This window comes from Protopterus annectens, chromosome 1.part2 (genome assembly GCF_019279795.1).
Source record: "Protopterus annectens isolate FY-2018-M chromosome 1.part2, PAN1.0, whole genome shotgun sequence".
Lineage (NCBI taxonomy): Eukaryota > Metazoa > Chordata > Ceratodontiformes > Protopteridae > Protopterus > Protopterus annectens.
In genome coordinates this window covers 221628260-221651573 of record NC_056727.1, presented here as the reverse complement: position 1 = coordinate 221651573, position 23314 = coordinate 221628260, and the positions used below count along the sequence as shown (strand labels likewise).

Genomic DNA, 23314 nt, shown 5'->3' with positions numbered 1-23314 from the left:
GATGAGATAAAATCTTGTTCTCCCCAATTTCTTTACATAATACATCACTGGGGTGTTGCCTGTGAACACTTTGAGAGGTCCCAGGGAGAAAGGAGAATGAAAACTCTGAAGAGCCAACAGAAGGGCTCTCATCTCTTTGACCTTGATGTGCTCCTTCTGTTGGAGAAGACCACACTACCTGCAACTTTAGCGACCCAAATGCTGCTCCACATCCCACATCTGCAGAGTCTGTGAACAGCTCCTGGAAAGGGAAGAGGGGGATGAAATGGGAGCCTGGATTTAGGGATAAATGCTGAATCTACCAGTGGAGTTACTTTCTGAGACAAGGTAGAAGAGGCACTACAAATTCTAAGGGATGAGCATGTCTAAGCCAAAACGACTTCAGCAACCACTGAAACTTCATGTGAAGTTAGGCCAGAGGTGCATAGGGATGGTGGATGTCATGAAACCCAGAGCTCTCAAACTCCCTGGCTGTAATGGAGGCCAAAGAAAGAAGAGTTTGAAAGAAGGAGCTGAGGGTCAAGCCCTTGGGACGAGGCAGGGATACCAGCAAAGGCACCGTCTGAATCCTGCAACCCAGGAAAACATGGTCCTGAGAAGGAGTCAGAAAAGACTTTTCGAAGTTTACTGTAAACACAAGGGCTCTTAAGAACAGAAATGGCAAAATGGAGATTTTGCAACAAGATCTCTGGAGAGGATGCCTGAAACAGGAGGTCATCCAAATAAGGAAATACCTGGATCCTCTGAATCCTGCAAAAAATCAATCACATCAGCAACGCATTTGATGAACCCCCTTGGGGAAGTAGAAAGGCCTAAGTACAAAGCAGAGAACTGAAAATGCCAGGAAAGAACACACTAAACTTTAAAATCTTCCTAAAAAGGGGATGGATCAGAATATGGAGATAACCATCCTTGAGATCTAGACACCATATAAGCCTGAGGAAGCAAAAAAGGGAACAAAGCCTGAAGGGACAACATTCAGGAAAGTGTTTAGATGAGAAGGGTCTAGAATTAGTCTCCAAGTACCCTCTTTCCTGAGTACTAGAAATACCCTGGATTAACCCCCCCCCCTCCCCAAAGGTCACGAAGCACCCTTGTGGAAAAGGAGAGTTGTTCCATAGGGGTTGATACCGTAAAAGGGGGAAAGGATTTCCACACCATGAAATACCCGGGGCGAATAATGGAGAGAACCCAGGAATCCCTTGTAATCTGTAGCCAAACAGGAAGAAACAGAGAGGTGAAGAGAAAGCGGAAAGTGGCTGGGAAGAATATGATAGTCAGACAGCACCTAGTTTATCTGGAAAGGAAGACTTCTGAGGGACTAAAGTCTGAGTAGCTTTAGCAGGAAGAGCCTGTTTGACACTTTTATTGCCCTTAGGAGGAGGGCAATATTGTCTAAGAACAAAGGCTGGCTTATTGGGTTAATTTCTCAAATTTACGTACAAGAGAAACAATTCATGTTTAAGTTTCCATATAGCCTTTCCCTTTTTCTGAAGGGACTTAAACATATTAGCAACAGCTTCACTAAACAAGTGTTATAATAAAGAGGGCCATCCATCAATTGAACATTATCATCATCAGACAAAGGTTGAGGTCGAAGCCAAGAATACTTCCTCATCATTGACCCAAAAGCAGCAGCCCTAGAAGAAGCATCTGCTGCATCATAACTACACTTAATGGAAAGACAAACCACCCAGGAGGACGCCCCTAACAGGGAAATAGGAGAGGTTTTACCCTCAGAGTCTGGAAGATCAAATAGAACATGACAAGCCTGGGATAGGACAGTCAACAAATACCTGGACATATTTGTCTGACAATTACCCCCAAAAGCCAAGGTAGCCGAGGTGTAAACTTTCTTATCTACCCTTTCCATGGTTCTGCTATCTTTGTTAGAGCGCAGTAATTTGAGCAAAGTTAACAACTGAGAGGGTTAGTCAGAGTTTACAGTCACCACTGAGGGGTCAGTAGCAAGACATGTGTACAAAAATGTACAGGCCTCAGACACTGTATAGAACCTATCAGGTTTCTTGAGAGCAGGGAAATGAGAATCTGGAGCTTTACAGGCACTGGAAAATGCATCCAACTAAGCAGACAAAACAGGAGGAACAACAGAAGGTTTAGGAGATTCCATCTGCAGCAAGTCATAGTACCTCTTATGAATCTCAGATACCTGAGCAAAACCCCCTTTAAAGAACTCCATCATCCTGGAGATTGTGTGCCCAAAAGAAATTTCTTCAAAGGGAGTTTCAGGACTGGTAGATTCCACTTCCTCTGACCCATAGTCCAAATAAGAAGGAATCCCTGGATCTTTCAAGGAGAGTAAAGGGCCAAAGGGGGGGGGGCTGGAACAGAAACTCCCTGAAGAGGTTTAAATCCCATCAAAGCACTCAGTAAACCTTGAGTAAAGGCCTGCCATTCACTCTGTGGATCCTTTGGAGCAGGAGAAATATGTTTAGTCTTTTGTTTTTTCTTTAATGGGATGTCTGCCTTATAAAATTTGGAAGGCTCTGACCCAGGACGGCATTCAATAATAGTAGTAGGGACTTCTCTGACTAAAATCTGAGGAACACCACTATGCCCCTTGGAAATGATCAACCATGGTTCCCCCTGAACATCCAAAATGGCCATCTGCAAAGCCTATTCAGATGTGCTTAAAGTCGGATCCCCATTAGTCTCCAACATGGTTGCGGCAGAGGAATCCAGTGACTAAGCAGGGTGAACTTTTGGGCTGTTATTCGGTAGAGACGTTCGGCGGAGGATGAACAGTGGATGAATCTGGCCTAGGCTACAGTGGCAAAAAAGGCAGTCTACTACATAAGGTTTTAAGTACAAAAGCTAGACAGATGGAATAGGATGTGTGGTCATGTGCAGTGCCATGGCAAAACAAACACTGTTTGTGGTGGTCTTTATGGGGAACCAGTCTCCCACACTGGGATTTACCCTTCTTGCATGACATAAAACCCCACAAGCAACAAAAAGAAAGAGACAAGTAAAAAGGAACCCCAATGCCCAATGGGACAATTATCTGCAAAGGCTCGGCGAAATGAAATGAATGTAGGCACTGAGACCAAAAATCAAGAGATGGCATTCGAACTGGCAGCAAAGAAGTTTTTGAGGATGGTATGTTCAGACATTACCTTTATGCTTTCTGCTATGTGAGGAGCATAGGAAAGCAAACTAAGGATTTGCTATACTGGCTGGATGTTGGGCTGCCCTAGGCAGGGATCCCTAATGTTATGAATACTGCAATAGTGAAATGGAAGGCCATCAAAGGCTATCCATAGGGGAAACCTGTTTATGGGCAGTTCAGCTGTACAACCTGTACAGTGTTTTTTCGATATATTCATGAACATGGCAAGAAACAAATAAAGATGGAGTAGAAGGATGCCACCTACCTACCAGGTACATAAAGACACCTGACATAAGGCAATGTCTGCCTGCCTTTGGGAGGGGGTGCTCAGATGTGAAAGTCAAACTGATTGTGAAGGCTGCCAGCCTAGCCAGATAGAACTGTGCAGATACTTCTATCATTTGTAAACATGAATGTTGAATTACAGACTTGTTTTCTTAATTGAAAGAAAATACTGTGAAATGTTGAAATACAAGTTTGTTTTCTTAAATGAAAAAATATGCTGTAAATCGTTGAACTTAAAACAGTGTAGCAACACTGCCCTCTGCTGTAAAGACAGCCAAGTCAAGCATTTCTTGTCTATCCTTTGAAGTTAAAATTATTTCATGCCTGTCCCTTTGAAGTTAAAATTTGGAGTCTAAGAGTCTGGAGTGAAGCATACTGCCTATTGTTTTAACTTAAGGAATAACTACTAGAGTTTACATGTGGAATATCTTTTATGGATGTAGTTTCCTGCAGGTGCAAGATAACAAGAATGTAATATCTGTTAGCCTGGGAACACCAGTAAAGTGTAAAGAATTATGCAACGGGAATCAGGACTGCAATAGCAATTTAAACAGAGAGAATCAGAAGGCATTAAGCATTTTTGTCTTGACCATCCAACTCACAGCACTGTCTTGCTCATATGCAAGTTATCTTAGATTTGTGTTTTCTTTTCGAAATAGCTAGGAACTAGAAAGATTAGACTAAGTGTTTTTCTGTGATGTGTCAACTTTACTACTGTGTTATTTTAAGTATTTCTCTGTGATTTCTGAATGCTTGACTATCACTGTGTAGTAAGAAGTATTATCTTTTTTTATTATTTATTATTAAATATTTTAAAACATTTCAACTGTGGCTGTTTTATGTAGAGAGATAAGTTAAGCTCTAAGAGTACACTGCATGCTTATACTGATCCTGTACCAAGTCACTCTAATAAGCCTCAACTGTTTAGTCACACTTGCCAATTGAATAATAATATTGCACAGTAATAATTGGACACCCTTTTAAGGGCCTTTGAGTAGCTCAAAGTATTAGTGAGTGGTGGCAAGTGGAACTACCGTATAGTCTGGGAGAAAGGGGCACAGCTGGAGAAATGATGCCAGCCTTCCCCAGGATTGTCTGTGTGGTTGTATAAACTCTTCTCAAAGTGTATGTGTGTCAGCTACTTGGGCAGGGACACGAAGCACTGGTTGGATAGAGGGGGTGCTAGAGGTTTTAGCTTGCCCACTAAGCTGATATCTGGACCCTATAGCTGTGCCAGCGGGGAGTCTTATTAGGGACCTGGAGAGTAAGGGAGCGACCAGCCCCGGACTGACTGTGATCTCTGTGTGCTCTTAAGGGAAAATGCACTTTACTGTGTGCATTTGTTATCCTTTCCACATATGAGACACCCTCTCTGGTGCTAGTGGTGAGGATTGAGGCTCCTTGATTGCTGGGCCAGGGAGCGGGCGTCACATTTGTGGTTTGGCAGCGGTGGGATATCCACATCACAAATTAATTAGGTGGCAAATAGTAGTTGGTTTGTAGTGGTGTGGGTAGAGTGAATCCCTGTAGCTTGTGTACAGTAAGCTTTGAAGGTGTTTTGTACTGCAAAACAGCCATGCAGTGAATACTCAAGAGTTCAGATCACGATTGTTTTATTTCATTTGTTAGTGTAGTTAGTCAGGGTGAGCAAGCAGCATGTCAACAGAGGAGTATGGAAAGATGACAAGGAGCCAGCTGGCAGTGATGTGCCAGGCTAGGGGACTGGTGCATGCACACCTGACTAAGGCAAACTTGACTGCAGCCTTGGTTACAGCTGCATTAGAAAACAGCAACCAGGAGGACAATCAGACTGGCAGAGGAGATATAATACCCTCGGAATATGGACAGCTCAACCTTTCTGCAGTAGACTTAAAAATCCAGCTGGAGCTAAAAAGACTTGAGTTGGAGGCCAGGCATGTGGAAATAGAAGCAACTGAGAGACTGAGGTGTCTAGAGAGTGAGGAGAATAAGAAACTGCTATACATGGAAGCTGAGGAAAAAGAGAAGCAGAGGCAGCATGAGAAGGAGATGCTGACTTTTTGCCACAGTCATGGAGGTAATGGGGAAGGGAGTAACTGGACCCCAGAAGCACAAAAGGTCAGTAAATTTCTTCCGCAGTTTAAAGAGGGGGATAATTTTGATAGTTTCATTCATATGTTTGAGAGGGTATATAAACAGTATGAAGTTGACCAAGGGCTCTGGGTACTGTTCCTGACCCCCTTACTCCAGGGTAAAACTGTAACTGTATTATCTAATGTCTGACGTTGCATGTTTTGATTATACTGCTGTAAATAATTGTCTATTAGAGTTTTTTAAGCTAACACCTGAAACGTACAGGAAAAAGTTTCGTGAGCATAGATGCAAGGCAGATGAAAGTGTGTGTGAATATGTTGCTGAATTGAGCACTTATTTCCATAGGTGGGCGAGTGGATGTCAGGTCACCACTTCTGAAGGGCTGGCAGACCTTTTGGTGAGGGAAAAAGCCCTTAACACTTTGCCTGAGGACATGACAATCTGGTTAGCTGATAGCCAATGTGCTACTTCAGATGAGTTGGGGAAGAAGGGAGCCCAATACCTGGCAAGCAGGGCAGCCCTGCACAGGAAGGGCACCACCAGTACTGCTCATGGGTCTAAAGGAACCCATGGTGGGCAGCACAGACTGCCCCAAAAGAATCTGCCAGTAGCAGGGGGAGCCACTGGTCCAGGTACACGTCCAGGAGCTACGGTTAATGTTTTGAATGCAACCAGTGGGGCCATGTGACATACAGGTGTCCACGGAGGCAAGGTGGGGAACAAAAGGTGAGGGAGCCCGTAAGTGGGAAAGACAAAATGCCAATAGTAGGTTGTCTTGAAACAACAGGGGTACCAAACTAACATTCTGCAGATGTTCTGAAAGGGAAGGATTTGGATGAGGCAGTACCATGTGCTTATGCAGTTACATGCAGTGAGGCTAGGACACAAAAGCATGTGGGTCTGGTAGCCTGGGGAAGAACCAGACTGCATACTTGCAGCCAGGACTGGTGAGGTGGTTACTTCAGGGAGGGAGCTACTCTTTAGCAGTGAAACTGAAGGAGAGCCACAGCTGCTTGTGGGTACTGATGGACCCTTGGACAAAGTGACTGCAAAGGTAGAGGTGAGTAGTAGTACCCATGCTGACAGTGAGGCACCACTGTCAGAGAATGCCAGATGTCCTGTGGAAGGGGAGCTGGGAAGGGTTACAAGGAGAGAGTTGAGACAGGGTCAGCTCTCAGACCTTGCATTGTAAGGCCTGTGGCAGGTAGCTAGGGAGGCACCTGATTCTCAACGAAAGAGGGAATCTGTATACTGGGACAATGGGTTACTATACAGAGAGTGGACCCCTGAGGGTGGGCTAAAAGGTGAGAGAGTACAGCAGTTGGTAGTACCTAGAGCCTACAGTCTGGCGCTTCTAGCCATAGCCCATGATATTCCCTTTGCAGGTCATATGGCCATAAAACATACAAAGAGGCGTACTATGCAGAACTTCTATTGGCCTGGAATTTCCAGAGATGTAACAGGGTACTGCAGGACCTGTGAGCAGTGCCAAAAGGTAGACAAGGCAGGAGACAAGGTGAGAGCTCCTTTGATGCCTTTGCCTGTGATTGAGGAGCCATTTCAGAGGGTAGCTATGGATATTGTGGGTCCTCTGAGTATCCCAAGTTCCACAGTGAAAAAGTGTATCTTAGCGGTAGCGGATTATGCTAAACGATACCCTGAGGCAGTGGTTTTGTCCTCCATTGAGGCAGAGAAGGTGGCAAATGCTTTGGTTGAGATTTTCAGCAGGGTAGGTTTCCCAAAAGAAATATTGACTGAGAGAGGTGCCAATTTCATGTCAGACCTGCTGGCTAGTCTGTGGAAGTCCTGCGGGGTGAAGCACATGAAGACCACCACCTACCATCCCCTATACTAATGGTCTTGTTGAGAGGTCAAAGTCTACATTCAAGTCCATGCTACAGGCATTTGCAGATCAGTTTAAAAGGGAATGGGACAAATATTTGCCTCATCTGTTTGTTTAGAGAGAGGTTCCCCAATCCACAGGGTTTTCACCCTTTGAGTTGCTGTATGGGCATAGGGTGAGGGGACCTCTAGATTTAATTTGAGATGAGTGGGAAGGTGAGTGCAAGTCTCACACGCAATCTGTTGTGGCATACGTCCTAAACCTCAGGATAAGGCTCAGGGAACTCATGGGCTTGGCCCAGGAGAACCTGACAGAAGACAAACAACAGAAAAATGTGCGGTATGACAGGAATGCTCAAGATAGAGAGTATGCTGTGGGGCAGCAGGTAATGGTTCTCATTCCTGTCAGACACAACAAGCTGCGAGCAACTTGGGAGGGACCCTACAAGGTGGTAAGAAAGGTAAGTGATGTTAACTACATGGTAGAACTGCTAGGCAGATGGCAGGGGCACAAATTGTACCTTGTTAACATGATGAAACCTTACCATGATAGGAAGGCCCTTGTGCTGAGCATTTGCAGTGGATTGCAGGAGGAGTCTGAGGGAGATCTGGGGAGTGATGATCTCAGTGTGGCTCGGGCTGACACCTCAGTGGCAGGGGTAGCAATGTCCCAGCAGCCATCTCCTACCCAGGGTCGAGAAATCCGAGCTGTGTTGCAGGAGTTTGGGGGACATGTTCACTGGGAAACCAAGGAGCACTCAACTGGTGCAGCACCAGGTGGATACAGGACCCCAAAGGCCTATTAGCCAGGCCGCTTACAGAGTGCCTGAGAGAGTCCATGGGCCTCCCCAGTGGTGCTGGTGCAAAAGAAGGATGGTAGCACCAGGTTCTGTGTGGACTACAGGAAATTAAATAGTCACAAAGAGTTGGATGCTTACCCCATGCCTAGGACAGAGGAGGCCCTAGAGCAGCTGGGTGGGGCTAAGTATCTTATAACCATTGATCTTATCAATGGTTACTGGCAGGTGCCCTGGACTCCCAGTGCTAGAGAGAAGTCAGCCTTTGTGACTACTTTTGGCTTGTATGAGTTCACAAAGATGCCCTTTGGGATTAAGAATGCCCCAGCGACTTTCCAAAGGCTGCTAGATAATATCCTACCAGGAGCAGGAGGATTTGCCCTTGCTTAGCTAGATGATATTGCCATCTACAGCCATTCCTGGCCAGAACACTTTCAGCATGTCAGAGAGGTGCTGGGCAGACTGCAGAGGGCAGGGTTGAACATTAAGCCAAACTAATGTCAGGTGGGTATGGCAGAGGTCTCCTTCCTAGGACAGAGTGGGGACTGGTAAGATAAGGCCAGAACCTGCCAAAATGGAAGCCATTCAGGCATGGCATGCACCTGTTACTAAATAGCAGGTGAAGGCATTTTTAGGGACAGCAGGGTACTACAGAAAGTTTGTCCCCAGTTAAAGTACCATAGCTGCTCTCCTCACACACCTGACAAGGAAGAACAGGCCAGATAAGGTAGTGTGGACCCCAGCACGTGAGCCGGCATTCCAGAAGCTTAAAGAAGCTTTGGGAGGACCCCTGTGTTAGCCAGTCCAGATTACAGCAAAGAATTTGTTGTGCAGGCAGATGCTTCAAACCATGGGGCGGGGGCTGTACTTAGCCAGATTTCTTCACAGGGGGAAGAGCACCCAGTGGTTTTTCTCAGTCATAGGCTCCAACCCAGGGAGGAATACTATGCAGCTGTAGAAAAGGAAAGTCTAGCCATAGTGTGGGCATTGCAGAAACGTCAGCCTTATCTGTATGGAAGGAAATTCACTGTTATGACAGATCACAACCCCCTAACATGGTTAAACAGAGCCAGCCAGCAAAATGCCAAGTTGCTAAGATGGAGCCTAGGGTTGCAAGCATATAATATGTCAGTGCAGCACCGCAGTGGAAGTAGGAATGCAGATGGGTTCTCAAGACAGGGAATGTGGTAGGTATATACTCCAGATAGACCTGACCCTCTCAAGCAGCGTTTCTCAAGGGTCACTTGAAAACTAGCTTAAGTTCTCCGGGGGGGGGGGGTGTGAAGGCTGCCAGCCTAGCCAGATAGAATTGTGCAGATAATGCTATCATTTGTAAATATGAATGTTGAATTACAGACTTGTTTTCTTAATTGAAAGAAAATACTGTGAAATGTTGAAATACAAGCTTGTTTTCTTAAATGAAAGAATATGCTGCGAAATGTTGAACTTATAACAATGTAGCAACATTGCCCTCTGCTGTAAAGAAAGCTAATTCAAACATTTCTTGTCTGTCCTTTGCAGTTAAAATTATTTCATGTCTGTCCCTTTGAAGTTAAAATTTGGAGTCAATGAGTCTGGAGTGTAGCATCCTGCCTATTGTTTTAACTTAAGGAATAATTACTAGAGTTTACATGTGGAATTGTCTTTTATGGCTGTAGTTTCCTGCAGGTGCAAGATAACAAGAATGTAATATCCGTTAGCCTGGAAACACCAGGAAAGTGTAAAAAATTATGTAATGGGAATCAGGACTGCAATAGCAATTTAAGCAGACAGAATCAGAAGTTATTAAGCATTTTTTGTCTTGACCATCCAACTCACAGCACTGTCTTGCTCATATGTAAGTTACCTTAGACTTGTGTTTTCTTTTAGAAATAGCTAGGAACTAGAAAGATTAGGAAGCTAGGAACTAGAAAGATTAGACTAGGTGTTTTTCTGTGATGTCAAAACTTTACTACTGTGTTATTTTTAGTATTTCTCTGTGATCTCTGGGTTCCTGACTAGCACTGTGTAGTAAGAAGTATTATTTTGTGTTTTTAGTATTAAATATTTTACAACCTTTCAACTGTGGCTGTTTTGTGTAGAGATAAGTTAAGCTCTAAGAGTACATTGCATGCTTATACTGATCCTGTTCCAAGTCACTCCAATAAGCCTTGACTGTTTAGTCACACTTACCAATTGGATAATAATATTGCACAGTAATAATTGGACACCCTTTTAAGAGCCTTTCAGTAGCTAATGAGTATTAGTGGGTGGTGACAAGTGGAACTACCGTATAGTCTGGGAGAAAGGGGTACAGCAATAGAAACTGTGCCAGCCTTCCCCAGGAGTGTCTGTGTGGTTGTATAAACTCTTCTCAAAGTGCGTGTGTGTGTCAGCTACTTGGACAGGGGCACAATGCACTGGTTGGACAGAGAGGGTGCTAAAGATTTTAGCATGCCCACTAAGCTGAGATCTGGACCCTATAGCTGTGCCAGTGGGGAGTCTTATTGGGGACCTGGAGAGCAAGGGAGCAGACCAGCCCCGACTGACTGTGATCTCTGTGTGCTCTTAAGGGGAATTGCACTTTACTGTGTGCATTTGTTATCCTTTCCTCATGAGACCCTCTCTGGTGTTGGTGCTGAGGACTGAGGTTCCTTGATTGCTGGGCCAGGGTGCAGGCGTCACATTGGTCACTGGATTCAGCTTGCAGCAGAGACACTTACAAAAGTGAATCACAAAGAACAGCATTACTTATTTTAAACATCACAGAAAATGCTTTAAGACCTCAGACATACACATATAACTACTCCAAGTTAATAAAAAGATATTAGAAACTTACAATATTCCTTGTGTCAATTCCCAGAGAACACAATAGCTTCTTGTTACTGCTGGAACCACCCCATTGGTATCTCAAGCCATAGGCTTCATGGATATCCTGCAGCTCCATCCACAAATCCAAAACCACCCTGTAAGACATCAGGAGTCATAAAATGAGGCATGTTATTAGCAGGAAAAGTGACAAAATTTAGCAGACAAGCCTTCAATGATTGAAAACAACACCTATATTACAGATCAGAAGAATTCTGCATTTCTAAAGGACACCTGCTACTTTTCTGTTTAACAATTAAAGTGTGATAGAGAACTCACAGAACAATCACATTGAATATAAAGGAAAATGTACAATTAAATCGCTTTCTTGATGACAGAATCAACTTGTCAGACAATTCACCAACTGCTAAGAAATGCAAAGGAAATGCAACAATCATCCACCTGTGGGTGTTCTACTCACAGAGTTTTTTTTTTAATGTTGGGCCCATTCTCCCACTGTCTTGCTAACAATCCCTTCACTTCACCATATACCAATTCTCAGCCAAAATGTTCTGCTCCCTAACCTGCTTCACTTTCACATTTCCATTTCTTTATGGGCTGTAATGATTCACCAAAGGCACTTGCACTTAAACCAGACTTTATAAATGTGACCCCATGACCTGCAACTTCATTATTTCTATCATCTATTTTAATTTCAAATATATGTTTTTCATTCACACTGAAACACACACTGAAATGCAACCATTTTATACAGGGGACACCACTCTGAATACCAAGTCATTTTTTTTTCTCTACCCTTCAGAAACAGGGAAAGAAAACATATTGCAGTTCTAGTCACTACAGCTGGCAAATTTGCTATAACTCACAGCCCTCTGTAAATCCTTTTTCTTATGCTGATCTTACAACCTGGAAACTTATCCTGAAGGTAGGTATCAGGACCTCAAAACTGCGGTAATGATACAGACTAAGATTCCTGAAACTTGTGCTCCCTCTCTTAGTAGAAAGGAATAATATTTATTCTGAAAAATAATAGCTGAAGGAGGAGACTTATTTCTCATCCTCCATTTACCCACTTTTATCTCAAAGGAACTATGGGTTAGTAACTGGCATAAAAACGACTTCACATTGTCTCTCAAAAAAAAAAATCACCTTTCAGTACAAGTGTTCAACAGCAAATGCATGAATGCATCCAGTAAAAGAAAAAAAATGCAATAGTGGAAAGAATTAAATGCAACAGTAAATTATGACAGATGCTCTTAATGAACGTCTCATATACAGGGACTGACAACATCAGACTGCCCAAGTTCTTGACAACAGGCATATACTTAAATAGTTAAAATTAGGATGGATAAGTGCTTTTGGAAAATCCTTCTTCAGATTTTCCGAAAGCGCTTATCCATCCTAATTTTAACTATATTTAATTTTTAAGTTGAACAAACCTTCCTGTTGTGTTGTTTTAAGCTTTTTTTGTTGGACTGAAGAATTCTTGAGCTTTTCATTCTGCTTGAATTTGCTTTGTTTATATACTTAATGTAAGCTGATCTACAAAATGGACCCTATGATTCAGTGCATCCTCTATACCAATGAAAGACTTTTTGTCCCAGAAGCTCCACTCTCAAGGGTGTAGGTGCTCAGTGCTGGCACATGTTGAAACATTAAATGCTAACTATACCAACATGCTTACCCTTTTAACCTGTCTATTCAGTCCCAACCACTAGCAAGCTCATTTCCTGAAAGTCATGACATAGCAATGAACACATGAAAGCTGCACCACTGATAAGTAATTACTTGCTCAACTTAAAAGGAATTCCAACAGCTAAAGCTAGATTTGCATGCTGTCCATGCACACGTGGCCACTGGAAGGTTCTCTGTGACCCCTCTTATACATTAACACAGTAAGAAAGCATCTGTTATACCAAACAATGAGAACCTTTCCTAATGGGTCCTCAGACTGGACCGAATTCCAAACAGCAATACATCAGGGTGGAAGGTAAAAGAGGACAGTCCAAGAACCAATGTGTTTAGGACATGAAATACAGAAGCACCAAGCTCAACTCCAGAAGTCTTTGGCAAGGCAATAATCCCTTATGCAGGTAAGCACTGATGAACAAGTGATAACAAGACAGGTGCCTGAAATAAAGACATTCTTGCAGCCAGCATCTGAAACATCCATTCTGCTAGTGGAGTGGCCTCTGGCTGCAGCATTTTCCACTGAAGTTGGTCACTTGACAGCAAAAGCTGATGTACATGGAAATCCAGCTGGAAAGCATTTGTTTGGGAAAAGCTCTTACCTACCTAGAGTGAAAGAGATGAAGGGCTATTTGGTCTTCCAGTATTCATGTACCTACTGCAGATAAAACCTGGGGTGGCAACAGACATCCAGGATGTGAAGGGATAATCTTTGCCCTAAAAAAGAAGCCATGAAAATGACTGGTTCGTGGATAAAATGTAGCTAGTCCAAAAGGATACCTAATGTTTTTGAAAGTCCAAAATTGTTCCCTATATGATGGGTAAAACTGAGATCCTGCATGCAAAGTAATGGTCAAGAAAAAACATTTCCAAAATACCAATTACATGTTGCCAAACAAGCAGGTTTAAACAGGAAAATAAGTTTGTCAATCATGAAGTTCCGATCCCAAAGAAAGGACAGAAACTTCAAAGACAGGAGATGAAGAACTCGCATCATCAGTGTTATTTTTCTTCTAGGGTATTCACTCTAGTTAATGACCTCAAGCATTAAAGAGGTCTTTAACTAGAGTGGACACCCTAGAAGAAAAATTAAAGTAAAAGGTATTGCTATGTCTATTCATCATCCTAGCAAACCTATAGACACCACATAGTGTCAGTGTAAAGGCATTTAACTGCGGAAGTGAAGAAATATACTTGCTTTCATGAAATGTGTATTTGAAAAAATAAAGGTACAATTCACAAAAAAAATGTTCTAGTTGCAACCAGCATGAGTTCTCTCACTCAAGAAAATTCACCAGACATCTGAAAGGTTTAGATCCAAGAACTGATTATGCTTAAGTATAAACAGATTAAACAAGAAGCCTGAAAATGTAAATTGCACTATATTTGGGCACGTCTCTGAGAAAAACAATTTAAAAGGTATTTAATTATTTTGCATTTCATTAACAGGAGAGATAAATAGCAGCAGAAGGTAAAAACTTGGGGATTACCATGAAAAGACAAGTGTATGCACCTTTTGCTCACTGTTTGGTCTTTACAAGGGCACAAGTTCTCAATGAGATAATAGATGCTTGTGTTACCAAGATGAAAAGGAGAACAAAGGACTATGAATTTAATAAATTACAAGATTTTTTTACAAGAGACACAAGTCTTTGGTATAAAAATTGATAAAACAATAGATAGACTGTTAAATAAAACAGATCAGACCTACTTAAAAAAACTGTTGGCATGTACAGAAACTACCACAAAGACATGGCGGTTTAAAATAACATTTCTGTCACCTAAAGAGACATGAAAAATAAAGACTCACAAAAACAGAAAGAACAAGCAAAATCTCCTTTACTGCCACAGTAGATTACTATAACAGGAAGTCTTTAATAAATATTCCAGCTATAACAGAGTTTAAAGTCATTTAGAAGAAATGTCAATCATGGCAATAGAACAAAAGGGTAACAAAATAAAGTCATATGGAACAAAGGATCATTTATTGTTAAATAAAGTTATAATGGAGAACTGCAAAAAGGGGAAGAATCTAAGTATGGCATGGATAGACTACAAAAAAGCATTTGACAGTATCCCACTTTCACGGATGAAAGAGTGCTTAAAAATGTATAAGATGCACCCCTACACTGATCAATTACATTACAGTGACCATGAAACAGTGGCAAACCCCTCTGCAGTTAAACCATGATAAAGAACACATTATTCCAGGGATAAAAATTCAAAGGGGTTATTCCAGGGTGACTCTGTTACTACTGCTCTTTTGGTCTTGCCTTTAACCCATTAAGCTCTCTACTTAGGTCAGCTACAATTTGGTTCCCAAGAAACAAAAAAGTGTAAAGACTTCTCATCTTTTTGTGGATGATTTATAACTGTATAGTTCATTAGATGAGGAACAAAGCACAACTGCAAGTGGTCAAAAACTTTTTTCAGATGACAATGTCATTTGGTCTTGACAAATGTGCAAAAGCAACCTTTAAAGCAGGAAAGATGCAGCACCAAGAAAACAGCCTGGGACAGGAAAGTGATAAAAGAACTTGAGTAAGAATATTTGGTGTGTAAATATTTGGGAACTGATGAAGGATCAACAATAAAACATGAACAAATGTGAATAAAACATAAGAAAAATTTTAGAAGACCAAAATTAATACTGAAAACAGTGCTAACATCTAGGAAAAAATCCACATTATAAACCAATTTGTTCCTCCTGGCCTAACTTCCAGTTCTTGAGTGTCTGACTGGCTCCAAAAGGTACCGAACTGGTTCAAAAGGAAAACAAGGATACCTCATGCTTATTAAATGATTTATAAAATCAGTGTATACCAAAACTTTATATTCCCAGTTTTGAAGGAGGTATGGTCTTCCTCAAAAGTGAATACATATACAGAACTGCAATTGTAGGACTGCAGACATATCTGCTGACCTCAAAATACCCAAACGTAGCGAAAGTTTTAAACCATGAGGAGAATAAGTCTAAGATGGCTTTCCTGCTTAGTTTAGCAGAAGCATATCGGTGTCAAGTGGGAATGGACATCAAACCAGAACTAAATAAAGATCTGACAGCAACTGAATGTGCCAAAAAACAAAAAGAATACAAAGTGAAGGTTCAGATGAGAAGGCAAGAAATGTGGAAAATGCAAAAATATACCTGCAAGTATACAAAACTCTTGGAACAGACTCCTGTTGATCAGGATCGAATGCAGGAATGGTTGAGAAGTGAATTTAAACCAAAAGATGAAAGGTTACTGGTGGTCAAAGATAGTAGACTATGTACACATTCGTTTATAAAAGTCCACCGAACATGTGGGAGAAGGCAAATGTAGGTTTTCTAAAATAGAATTAGAAACAGCTGCACATTTTGTTGCTGTTTGCGACATACTAATGGCAGAAGGACTGTATACTGAAAGGCATAATAATGTGGCAAGATCGTTGCATTGGGGACTGTGCAATTATAATATTTAAGAAGCTAAAAAAACACTGGAAACAAGAAACAAAGCATTATAGAAAATTATGAAGTTTATATCACATGGGATCACCATTACCAATAGTTCAAAAAACAGATGTAAGAAAACTAGATATACTAGTCCATGAAAAAAAGACAAAAGTAGCACTGATCACTGAAACTGCCAAACCCAGAGACTAGTGTCTTATGTACAGACACAAACAAAATCATAAAATACCAGGATTTGCAAGCAGAGGCAAGAGTAATGTGGAGGAAGGATACTCAGACAGTACCAATAGTAGTAGGAGCAGCGGGTCTAAAATTACAATCGTACTTAGACATGTTACAGGTACATGTAAATCCATATGAACTGCAGGAGGAGTCATTACTGGGTACACTGAGATTGCTGTGAAGAGCACTTCTGGTCAACATCCAAGATTTAAACGATACTAATTTCATGAACATTAATCATACTTTGACTTAGGAATGGGGTCAATTTCCGTCCTGGTATAAGAAACTCAAAAGACTTGAAGAAATTAAAAAATGAGGAAATGCAGACGTAAAGGATAGAGGGTCCTACACTGAACTGAAAATGACACTGCAAAAATTGTATAAAAAAAAATCTGCTGAAAATAACACGTTGCTGAACAGAAATGTGAAAAGGAACACTTTACTGGTACTATTAATGTAAAAACGGGTTGAAGAGAGGAATATAAATGTCTCTAAGCCACACACACAAGAATGCATGTCACACTGGTAAGAAATGCTGACATATAATGCATAAAATAATGAATTTAAACTAGACAGAGAACAATGCAGAAAAGACAATTATGAAACAACCAACTGCATGTTCTTGAATGACTTTTAGTGTCTGCAAGCATCCTAGCAAAAGTGAACCAATGAATAGTTATATTTTGCTAAAGTTAATTTATAAATTATGCTTCATTAAAGCACAGAGTCCTTAAATCACTTTGAAAGAGCAAATACAATAATACACAATAACATCTGACACTACTGTAATGCCACACCATATCAGTTTTTTTCTGTAACCAGTAAAATATACATTCAGAGGTACCTGAACAGGACCTAGGTATGTGGGATTTACAATAACTATCAGACTGTACTGACCGTACCAGTAAATATTACCAAACTGAAGTCAACACCATGCAATTTTGATTTTCACCACTAATAAAAGCAAAAACATTTTTGCAGGGGACAAGTCCCCCTGCAACTAAAACACCCCTGACTTCTCCAAATATATTATCTCTGAAATGTAGTAACCTCAGAGGAAGGTGAAAACTTAATTCTTAAAGTTCTACAGTCTCAACAAACTTATGTAATATACAACTGAAAGTGAGTCAACTAAAATAAATTATTGAATCCCATTCCAAACAAATTAACACTGATGTAACCCATGTATCCCCATAGGTACATACATAGGCCAACTTAAGTCCAACTGGACACAGGTCCTTTTTCAGCGGAGGCCCGGGAAGAAAAGCTCCAGTTATAAATATAATATCAACATATACTAGCATTCATAGTAACAGTTACAGACATTTCAGCAATTTAACGAACATACAGAATACTATGTTAATGGTAAATAATACAAAAGTAAGAGACATATATTTCACTTCATGGCAAAAAGTCTTATTATGTCGCACATTGCTACAGCTATAGTAGAAATAATTGAATAGATTAAAACATGTTACATAAATAGATCTTAGCAATGCTTATATAAAACAAATAAATCAAATAGAAACGTACAGTAATTTTATAATTAAAAACAATTCCGATCTCAGTAAAATCTTTACCTAAAATATTCTTTTTTAACACTTACATTAAATCATCATTTAAAACATAGGCAAACATGCATTAATACAAAAGAAAATAAATCATATTAACACATTTCCATTTGCATACAAAAAAGAATATATGATGAATATTGTAACTATCAGTCCAACATTGTGTCAGTTCCTGCCTTCTTTAAACCTCGCTTCTCCTCCTGAAAATTATTCGGCATGTATTTTTCCCACAATTTCCATGTCTAATTATTTTTATGTAATTTGCTCCTTCCCTTTTCTATAGATCCCACTTCCAATTCTTTTAACTTTGTTACAATATTCAGTACTTCATATACAGCTGGTTTACATTTTGATTTCTATTTTCCTGTAATTGTTTTTTGCCAGCCACCAGAAATAAACTTAAAAAGGCCTTAATATATTTTAAATATCCTTAATAAAAAGATGATAATCTAGAGTCAAGTAAATCAAAGAATTCAAACTTCTCAAAGATGAACCCCCAGCTTTTAAACTAATACATGAACCACCTCAATATAACCTTAGAAATCATAACCATTCTGGTCCCACTCTGTAGACCCTTAAAACAAGACTACACTACACAGCATATTCTTTCTCCATTCATAAACTAAATCTATGGAAACACCTCTCACCATATCTTTAAAAAAAAACATTTTTATTACTCCACATTTCTGTCACATCTCAAGACTTAAGCAAATTGCAAATGCTCCATCTCAGGGCATACAGTGCAATGAAAAAGTATTTTCCCCCTTCCTGATTTCTTTTTTTTTTTGCATGTTTGTCACACTTAAATGTTTCAGATAATCAAAGAAATTTAAATATTAGATAAAGATAACCCAAGTAAACACAAAATGCAGTTTTTAAGTGCTGATTTTATTTATTTAGGAAAAAAACTATCCACATCTACATGGCCCTATGTGAAAAAGTATTTGCCCCCCCCCCTCTTGTTAAATCATGATGAAACTGTGGTTAATCACATTTTTGGGAAAGCAGAGTTCAATTTCACCAGCCACATCCAGGCCTGATTACCGACAGACCTGTTGAATTAAGAGATCACTTAAATAGAACCTGTCAGACAAAGTGAAGTAGGTCATAAGATCCCAAAAAGGAAGACATCATTCCGCGATCTAAAGAAATTCCGGAACAGATGAGAAAAACAAAGTAATTGACATCTATCAGTCTGGAAAAGATTACAAAGTAATTTTTAAAGCTTTGGGACTCCAGCGAACCACACTGACAGCCATTATCCACAAATGGAGAAAACATGGAACAGTGGTGAACCTTCCCAGGAGTGGCTAGCCTACAAAATTTACACCAAGAGCGCAGCTACGACTCATCCAAGAGGTCACAACAGAACCCAGAACAACATCTAAAGAACTGCAGGCCTCACTTGCCTCAGTTAAGGTCAGTGTTCATGACTCAATCATAAGAAAGAGACTGAGCAAAAATGGCATGTATGGCAGAGTTCCAAGGTGAAAACCACTGTTGACCAAAAAGACCATAACGGCTCATCTCACTTTTGCCAAAAAACATTTTGATGATCCCCAAGACTTTAGGGAAAATATTCTGTGGACTGACGAAACAAAAAAAGAAGTTATGTCTTACCATAACATTCCATCTGTGTTGTTGATCTTCGTCCATTCATCACTGATGGGTCGGTTCAGAGCCCCTCAGAACCGTGTCGGCCTAATATCAAGCTCACGTACACCAAAAAACTCAGGAGCTAAGCTGCTACCTACAATGCCCTTCTCCCTTATACCTCAGATCAAGTTGGCATAAGACATATAGAAATAAAGCAGAGGCCATTTCTGCGCAAAAACCCTGACACACCACAAGGACCCATGAGATCCATCAGCAGCCTTTGGTGGGGGACGGAGGGTGGGATGTGATGAATGGAAGATCATCAATAACACAGATGGAATGTTATTGGTAAGACATAAATTCTTTATATGATATTGTTAATCTTCTTTCCATTCATCACTGATGGGACAGAATCCCAAGCTACCTGAGAAACCTGGGTGGCCCTTATGGAAGAACATTCCTGAGCACCACTGAGCCGAAGGCCACTCTTCCCCTGGAGACCATATCCAACTTGTAATGTTTGATTAAAGTGTGTGGTTTAGCCTAAATGGCTGCTGCACAAATGCCCATAGAGGCTCTGGAGTGAAAAGCTACAGAGGTTGCTATAGCTGGGTTCCTATTGCGTGATTGAAAATTGCAAACGGCGAACGTGTACTGAGTGAACCCAGTTGGTTGAAACGTCGCACGCGCAATACAGAAATCGCTGTAGGGAATATTTTCCCTTTACTTCAATGCAGTGCGATCTTGCAGTAGGAATATTTAAGTAGTGGGGGTGTGGGGGGTGCAGGGGGGCTTGCCCCCCTGCCTACATCATTTAGGCAAGTATAGTTTTTTATTTTTATTTTTTTTATTATATTTTCAAAATTTCAAACATCGCTCATATGGTGTTCGATGTTTGAAACTTTCGAAAATATAATATAGACCTGCTATAGCTCAAGTTGAATGTGCTTTGATATTGTGAGGTCTAGGCTCGTCTGCACATGAATATGAAAAAGAAATACAATCTCTGAGCCACTTTGATAAAGTAACTTTTGAAACAGCATATCCCATTCTTGGACCAGAGAAGGAAATAAAAAGTTGGTCTGTCTTGTGGATAGATTTAGTCCTGCCTAGGTAAAAACATAGTTGCCTATGTACATCCAAGGAGTGTAGGCAGTATTCTCCTTTATTGGAATAGTTCAGGAAAACCACTGGGAGCTCGATGGATTGATTCACAGAAAAATCAGAAACCACTTTGGGGAGAAAAGATGTATTAGTACGTAGAGATACTCTGCCTTTATGAAATATTAAGTATGGTCTCTTGACGCATAAGGCCTGTAATTCTGAGATCCGTCTAGCTGAAGTGACAGCTACCAAAAAGAGGGATTTCCACAAGAGAAATTTGAGATAACATTTTGCAACAGGTTCAAAGGGAGGTTGATACAGTGACTGCAGTACTAGCGACAGATTCCACGTCTCTAAGGGACGCCTAACTGGAGGTCTGCTGTGAAACACTCCTTTGAGAAAGGTTTTGCATAGGCGAATGGACATAATTGGAGTGCCCTCTAATCCGTTATGAAATTGGAAATTGCTGCTAAATGGAATCATATGGTAGAGGCTGATGCTCCGTTTTCAAAGGACTCAGTAAGGTATTGAGGAATGAGAGACCGGGGCTGAGAAGGGATCTAGCATTCGTTCTTTAGACCATACAGAAAACCTTTTCCATTTATCCCTATAAAGTTTCCTGGTGGATGGTTTATGGGAGGCCAAAATAATATTGCGAACAGGTGAGGAAAGGGCTTCCTGCTTGGTGACTAATGGAAGTGGAGAAACCAAGCCATCAGCATGAGACTGGACAGATTTGGGTGAGTCAACCCTTGGGGGTGAGAAATCAAGTCTGGACGAGTGTCCAGGATCCATGGAGGCTGTAACAGATGATGCCAGAGGAAAGGGAACCACACTTGATGAGGTCAGAATGGGGCAATGAGGATCACCTTGCATCTCAACCAAGTAGCTTTCTTTAAGTATAGCAGTATTAAGGGGATTGGAGGATAGGCATAGAGGAGACCTATGGGCCAATAGTGAGTCAGAGCGTCTCTCGGGGACTCCCCCTCTGGGGGAAAGGGGGCAAAGTAGCTGCTGCATTTGTTGTTTGTAGGGGAGGCGAAGAGGTCACAGCAGGGCTGGCCCCATCGGCTGAAAATTTCTGCCATCACTTTGGGATTGAGAGAACACTCGTGTGGAAGAAGAATGCATCTGTTCAAACTGTCCGCAATCACGTTGGAACTCCCTGGGATGTGCGTTGCTATTAGAAAGCAGTCGGAAGCTATCACCCAGTGCCAAATTCTCACGGCCTCTCGACACAGGGGGTAGGATTTGGTTCCTCCTTGTTTGTTGATATACCAGACTACTGGCATATTGTCTGACTGAATTGCAATTGTTCCAGAGGGAAGAAGTGGATGTAATGCCTGAAATGCTAACAGCACCACTCAACTCCAGAACACTGATATGCAGGGTGACCTCTAAGCTTGACCACTTGCCTTGGATTGTCTTTCCCTGAAAATGGCCCCTCCACCCCATCAGGGAAGTGTCCATGGTCACAGTGGCGTTGGGTTGAGGGGTCTGAAAGGGGTGACACCAAAGTTCTGCATCTGGCCTCATCCACCAAAGGAGATCTTGCTTGCAAGAGTTGGTTATGAGCACCTGCAAGTTTAGGGGGTGAAGATTTGCAAACCACTGGGACAATAGGAACCATTGTAACAGTCTCGTGTGTAACCTGGCCAGAGGAACTACTAGAATAGCTGCAGCCATGGTCCACAGAGCCTGAAGAACTTCCCTCGCTGACACCTTCTTTTGACAGAGTATCACATGCACTTGCAATCTTAATCTCTGGAGCCTGTGAGCTGGGAGAGATACCGATACCAGACAGGATTGAGTATCGAAAACTGCCCCTACAAATTCCAGCTATTGGGTAGGTTCAAAGTTGGATTTCTCCCAGTGTACAGTGATTCCCAGGGACCCTGCTAGTGAAAGGGTGTAAAGGAGGGCCATAGAAGACGCTTGGTGGGGGCAGAGAGGAGCCAATCACCCAAACATGGAAACACCTGGAATCTTTGAAGTCTCAGTTGAGCTGTCACCACTGCTAGACATTTCGTGAACACTCTGGGGGCCGTCGAGAGACTTAATGGCAGGGCTCAGAACTGGTAATGATTGGCTCCTAGCCAGAAGTGAAGGAGACTCCTGGAGCGTTTGTCCATTCTCATCTGGTAATACACATCCCGGAGGTCTATAGAGCACATCCAAACATCCTCCCTTAGAAATGGGAGAATGGATTGAATAGTGACCATGCGGAACTTGGTTTGTACAACTGATTTGTTAAAGTGGCTGAGATCCAGGATGGGTCTCCAGTCCTCTGTCTTTTTTGGCGCTAAAAAGAATCTTGAGTAAAACCCGGATCTGCATTGGTCTGGAGGGACTTGTCGGATGACTCTTTGACACAGCTTTATTATCTCTGAAGTCGCTTCTTCCCTTTGATTGGGTGAAACATCGGGAAGGTTTTTTGTAGGTTTTAGACAGGAGGTTAGAGGGATGTAGTAGCTTTTGGAGATCATTCTCTGCACCCACTGATCATTTGTAATAGAACGCCAGGCAGTTTGGTGCAGAGAAAAACGAGCCCCGACTGCTTCCAGAGGAAAGCAATAGGGCAATGCTTCAGGAGCGTTGATAAGACGGCCCAGAGAAGGAATCTCTGGAGCTTTGGTGACTCCCTCTGCCCCTAAAAGGGCGTCTTCCACCATTGTAACCCCCTCTGCTGCTGGGGGAATCCTCGGCATGTGCATTACAGATAGGACACAGATTTCTTGTGCCAGAT

General features: G+C 41.6%; 1 protein-coding gene across 5 annotated transcripts in view; it reads right to left on the bottom strand.

Moving 5' to 3' along the window:
• The window catches only part of AFTPH (aftiphilin), a 1798650-nt gene that overhangs the window by 965394 nt on the left and 809942 nt on the right, over nucleotides 1–23314 (bottom strand). For all 5 annotated transcript variants that reach the window (XM_044055647.1, XM_044055663.1, XM_044055669.1 and 2 more), the window contains exon 5: nucleotides 10946–11072. In XM_044055647.1, the coding sequence (XP_043911582.1) occupies nucleotides 10946–11072 (127 nt within the window). The remainder of the gene's footprint in view (nucleotides 1–10945; nucleotides 11073–23314) is intronic.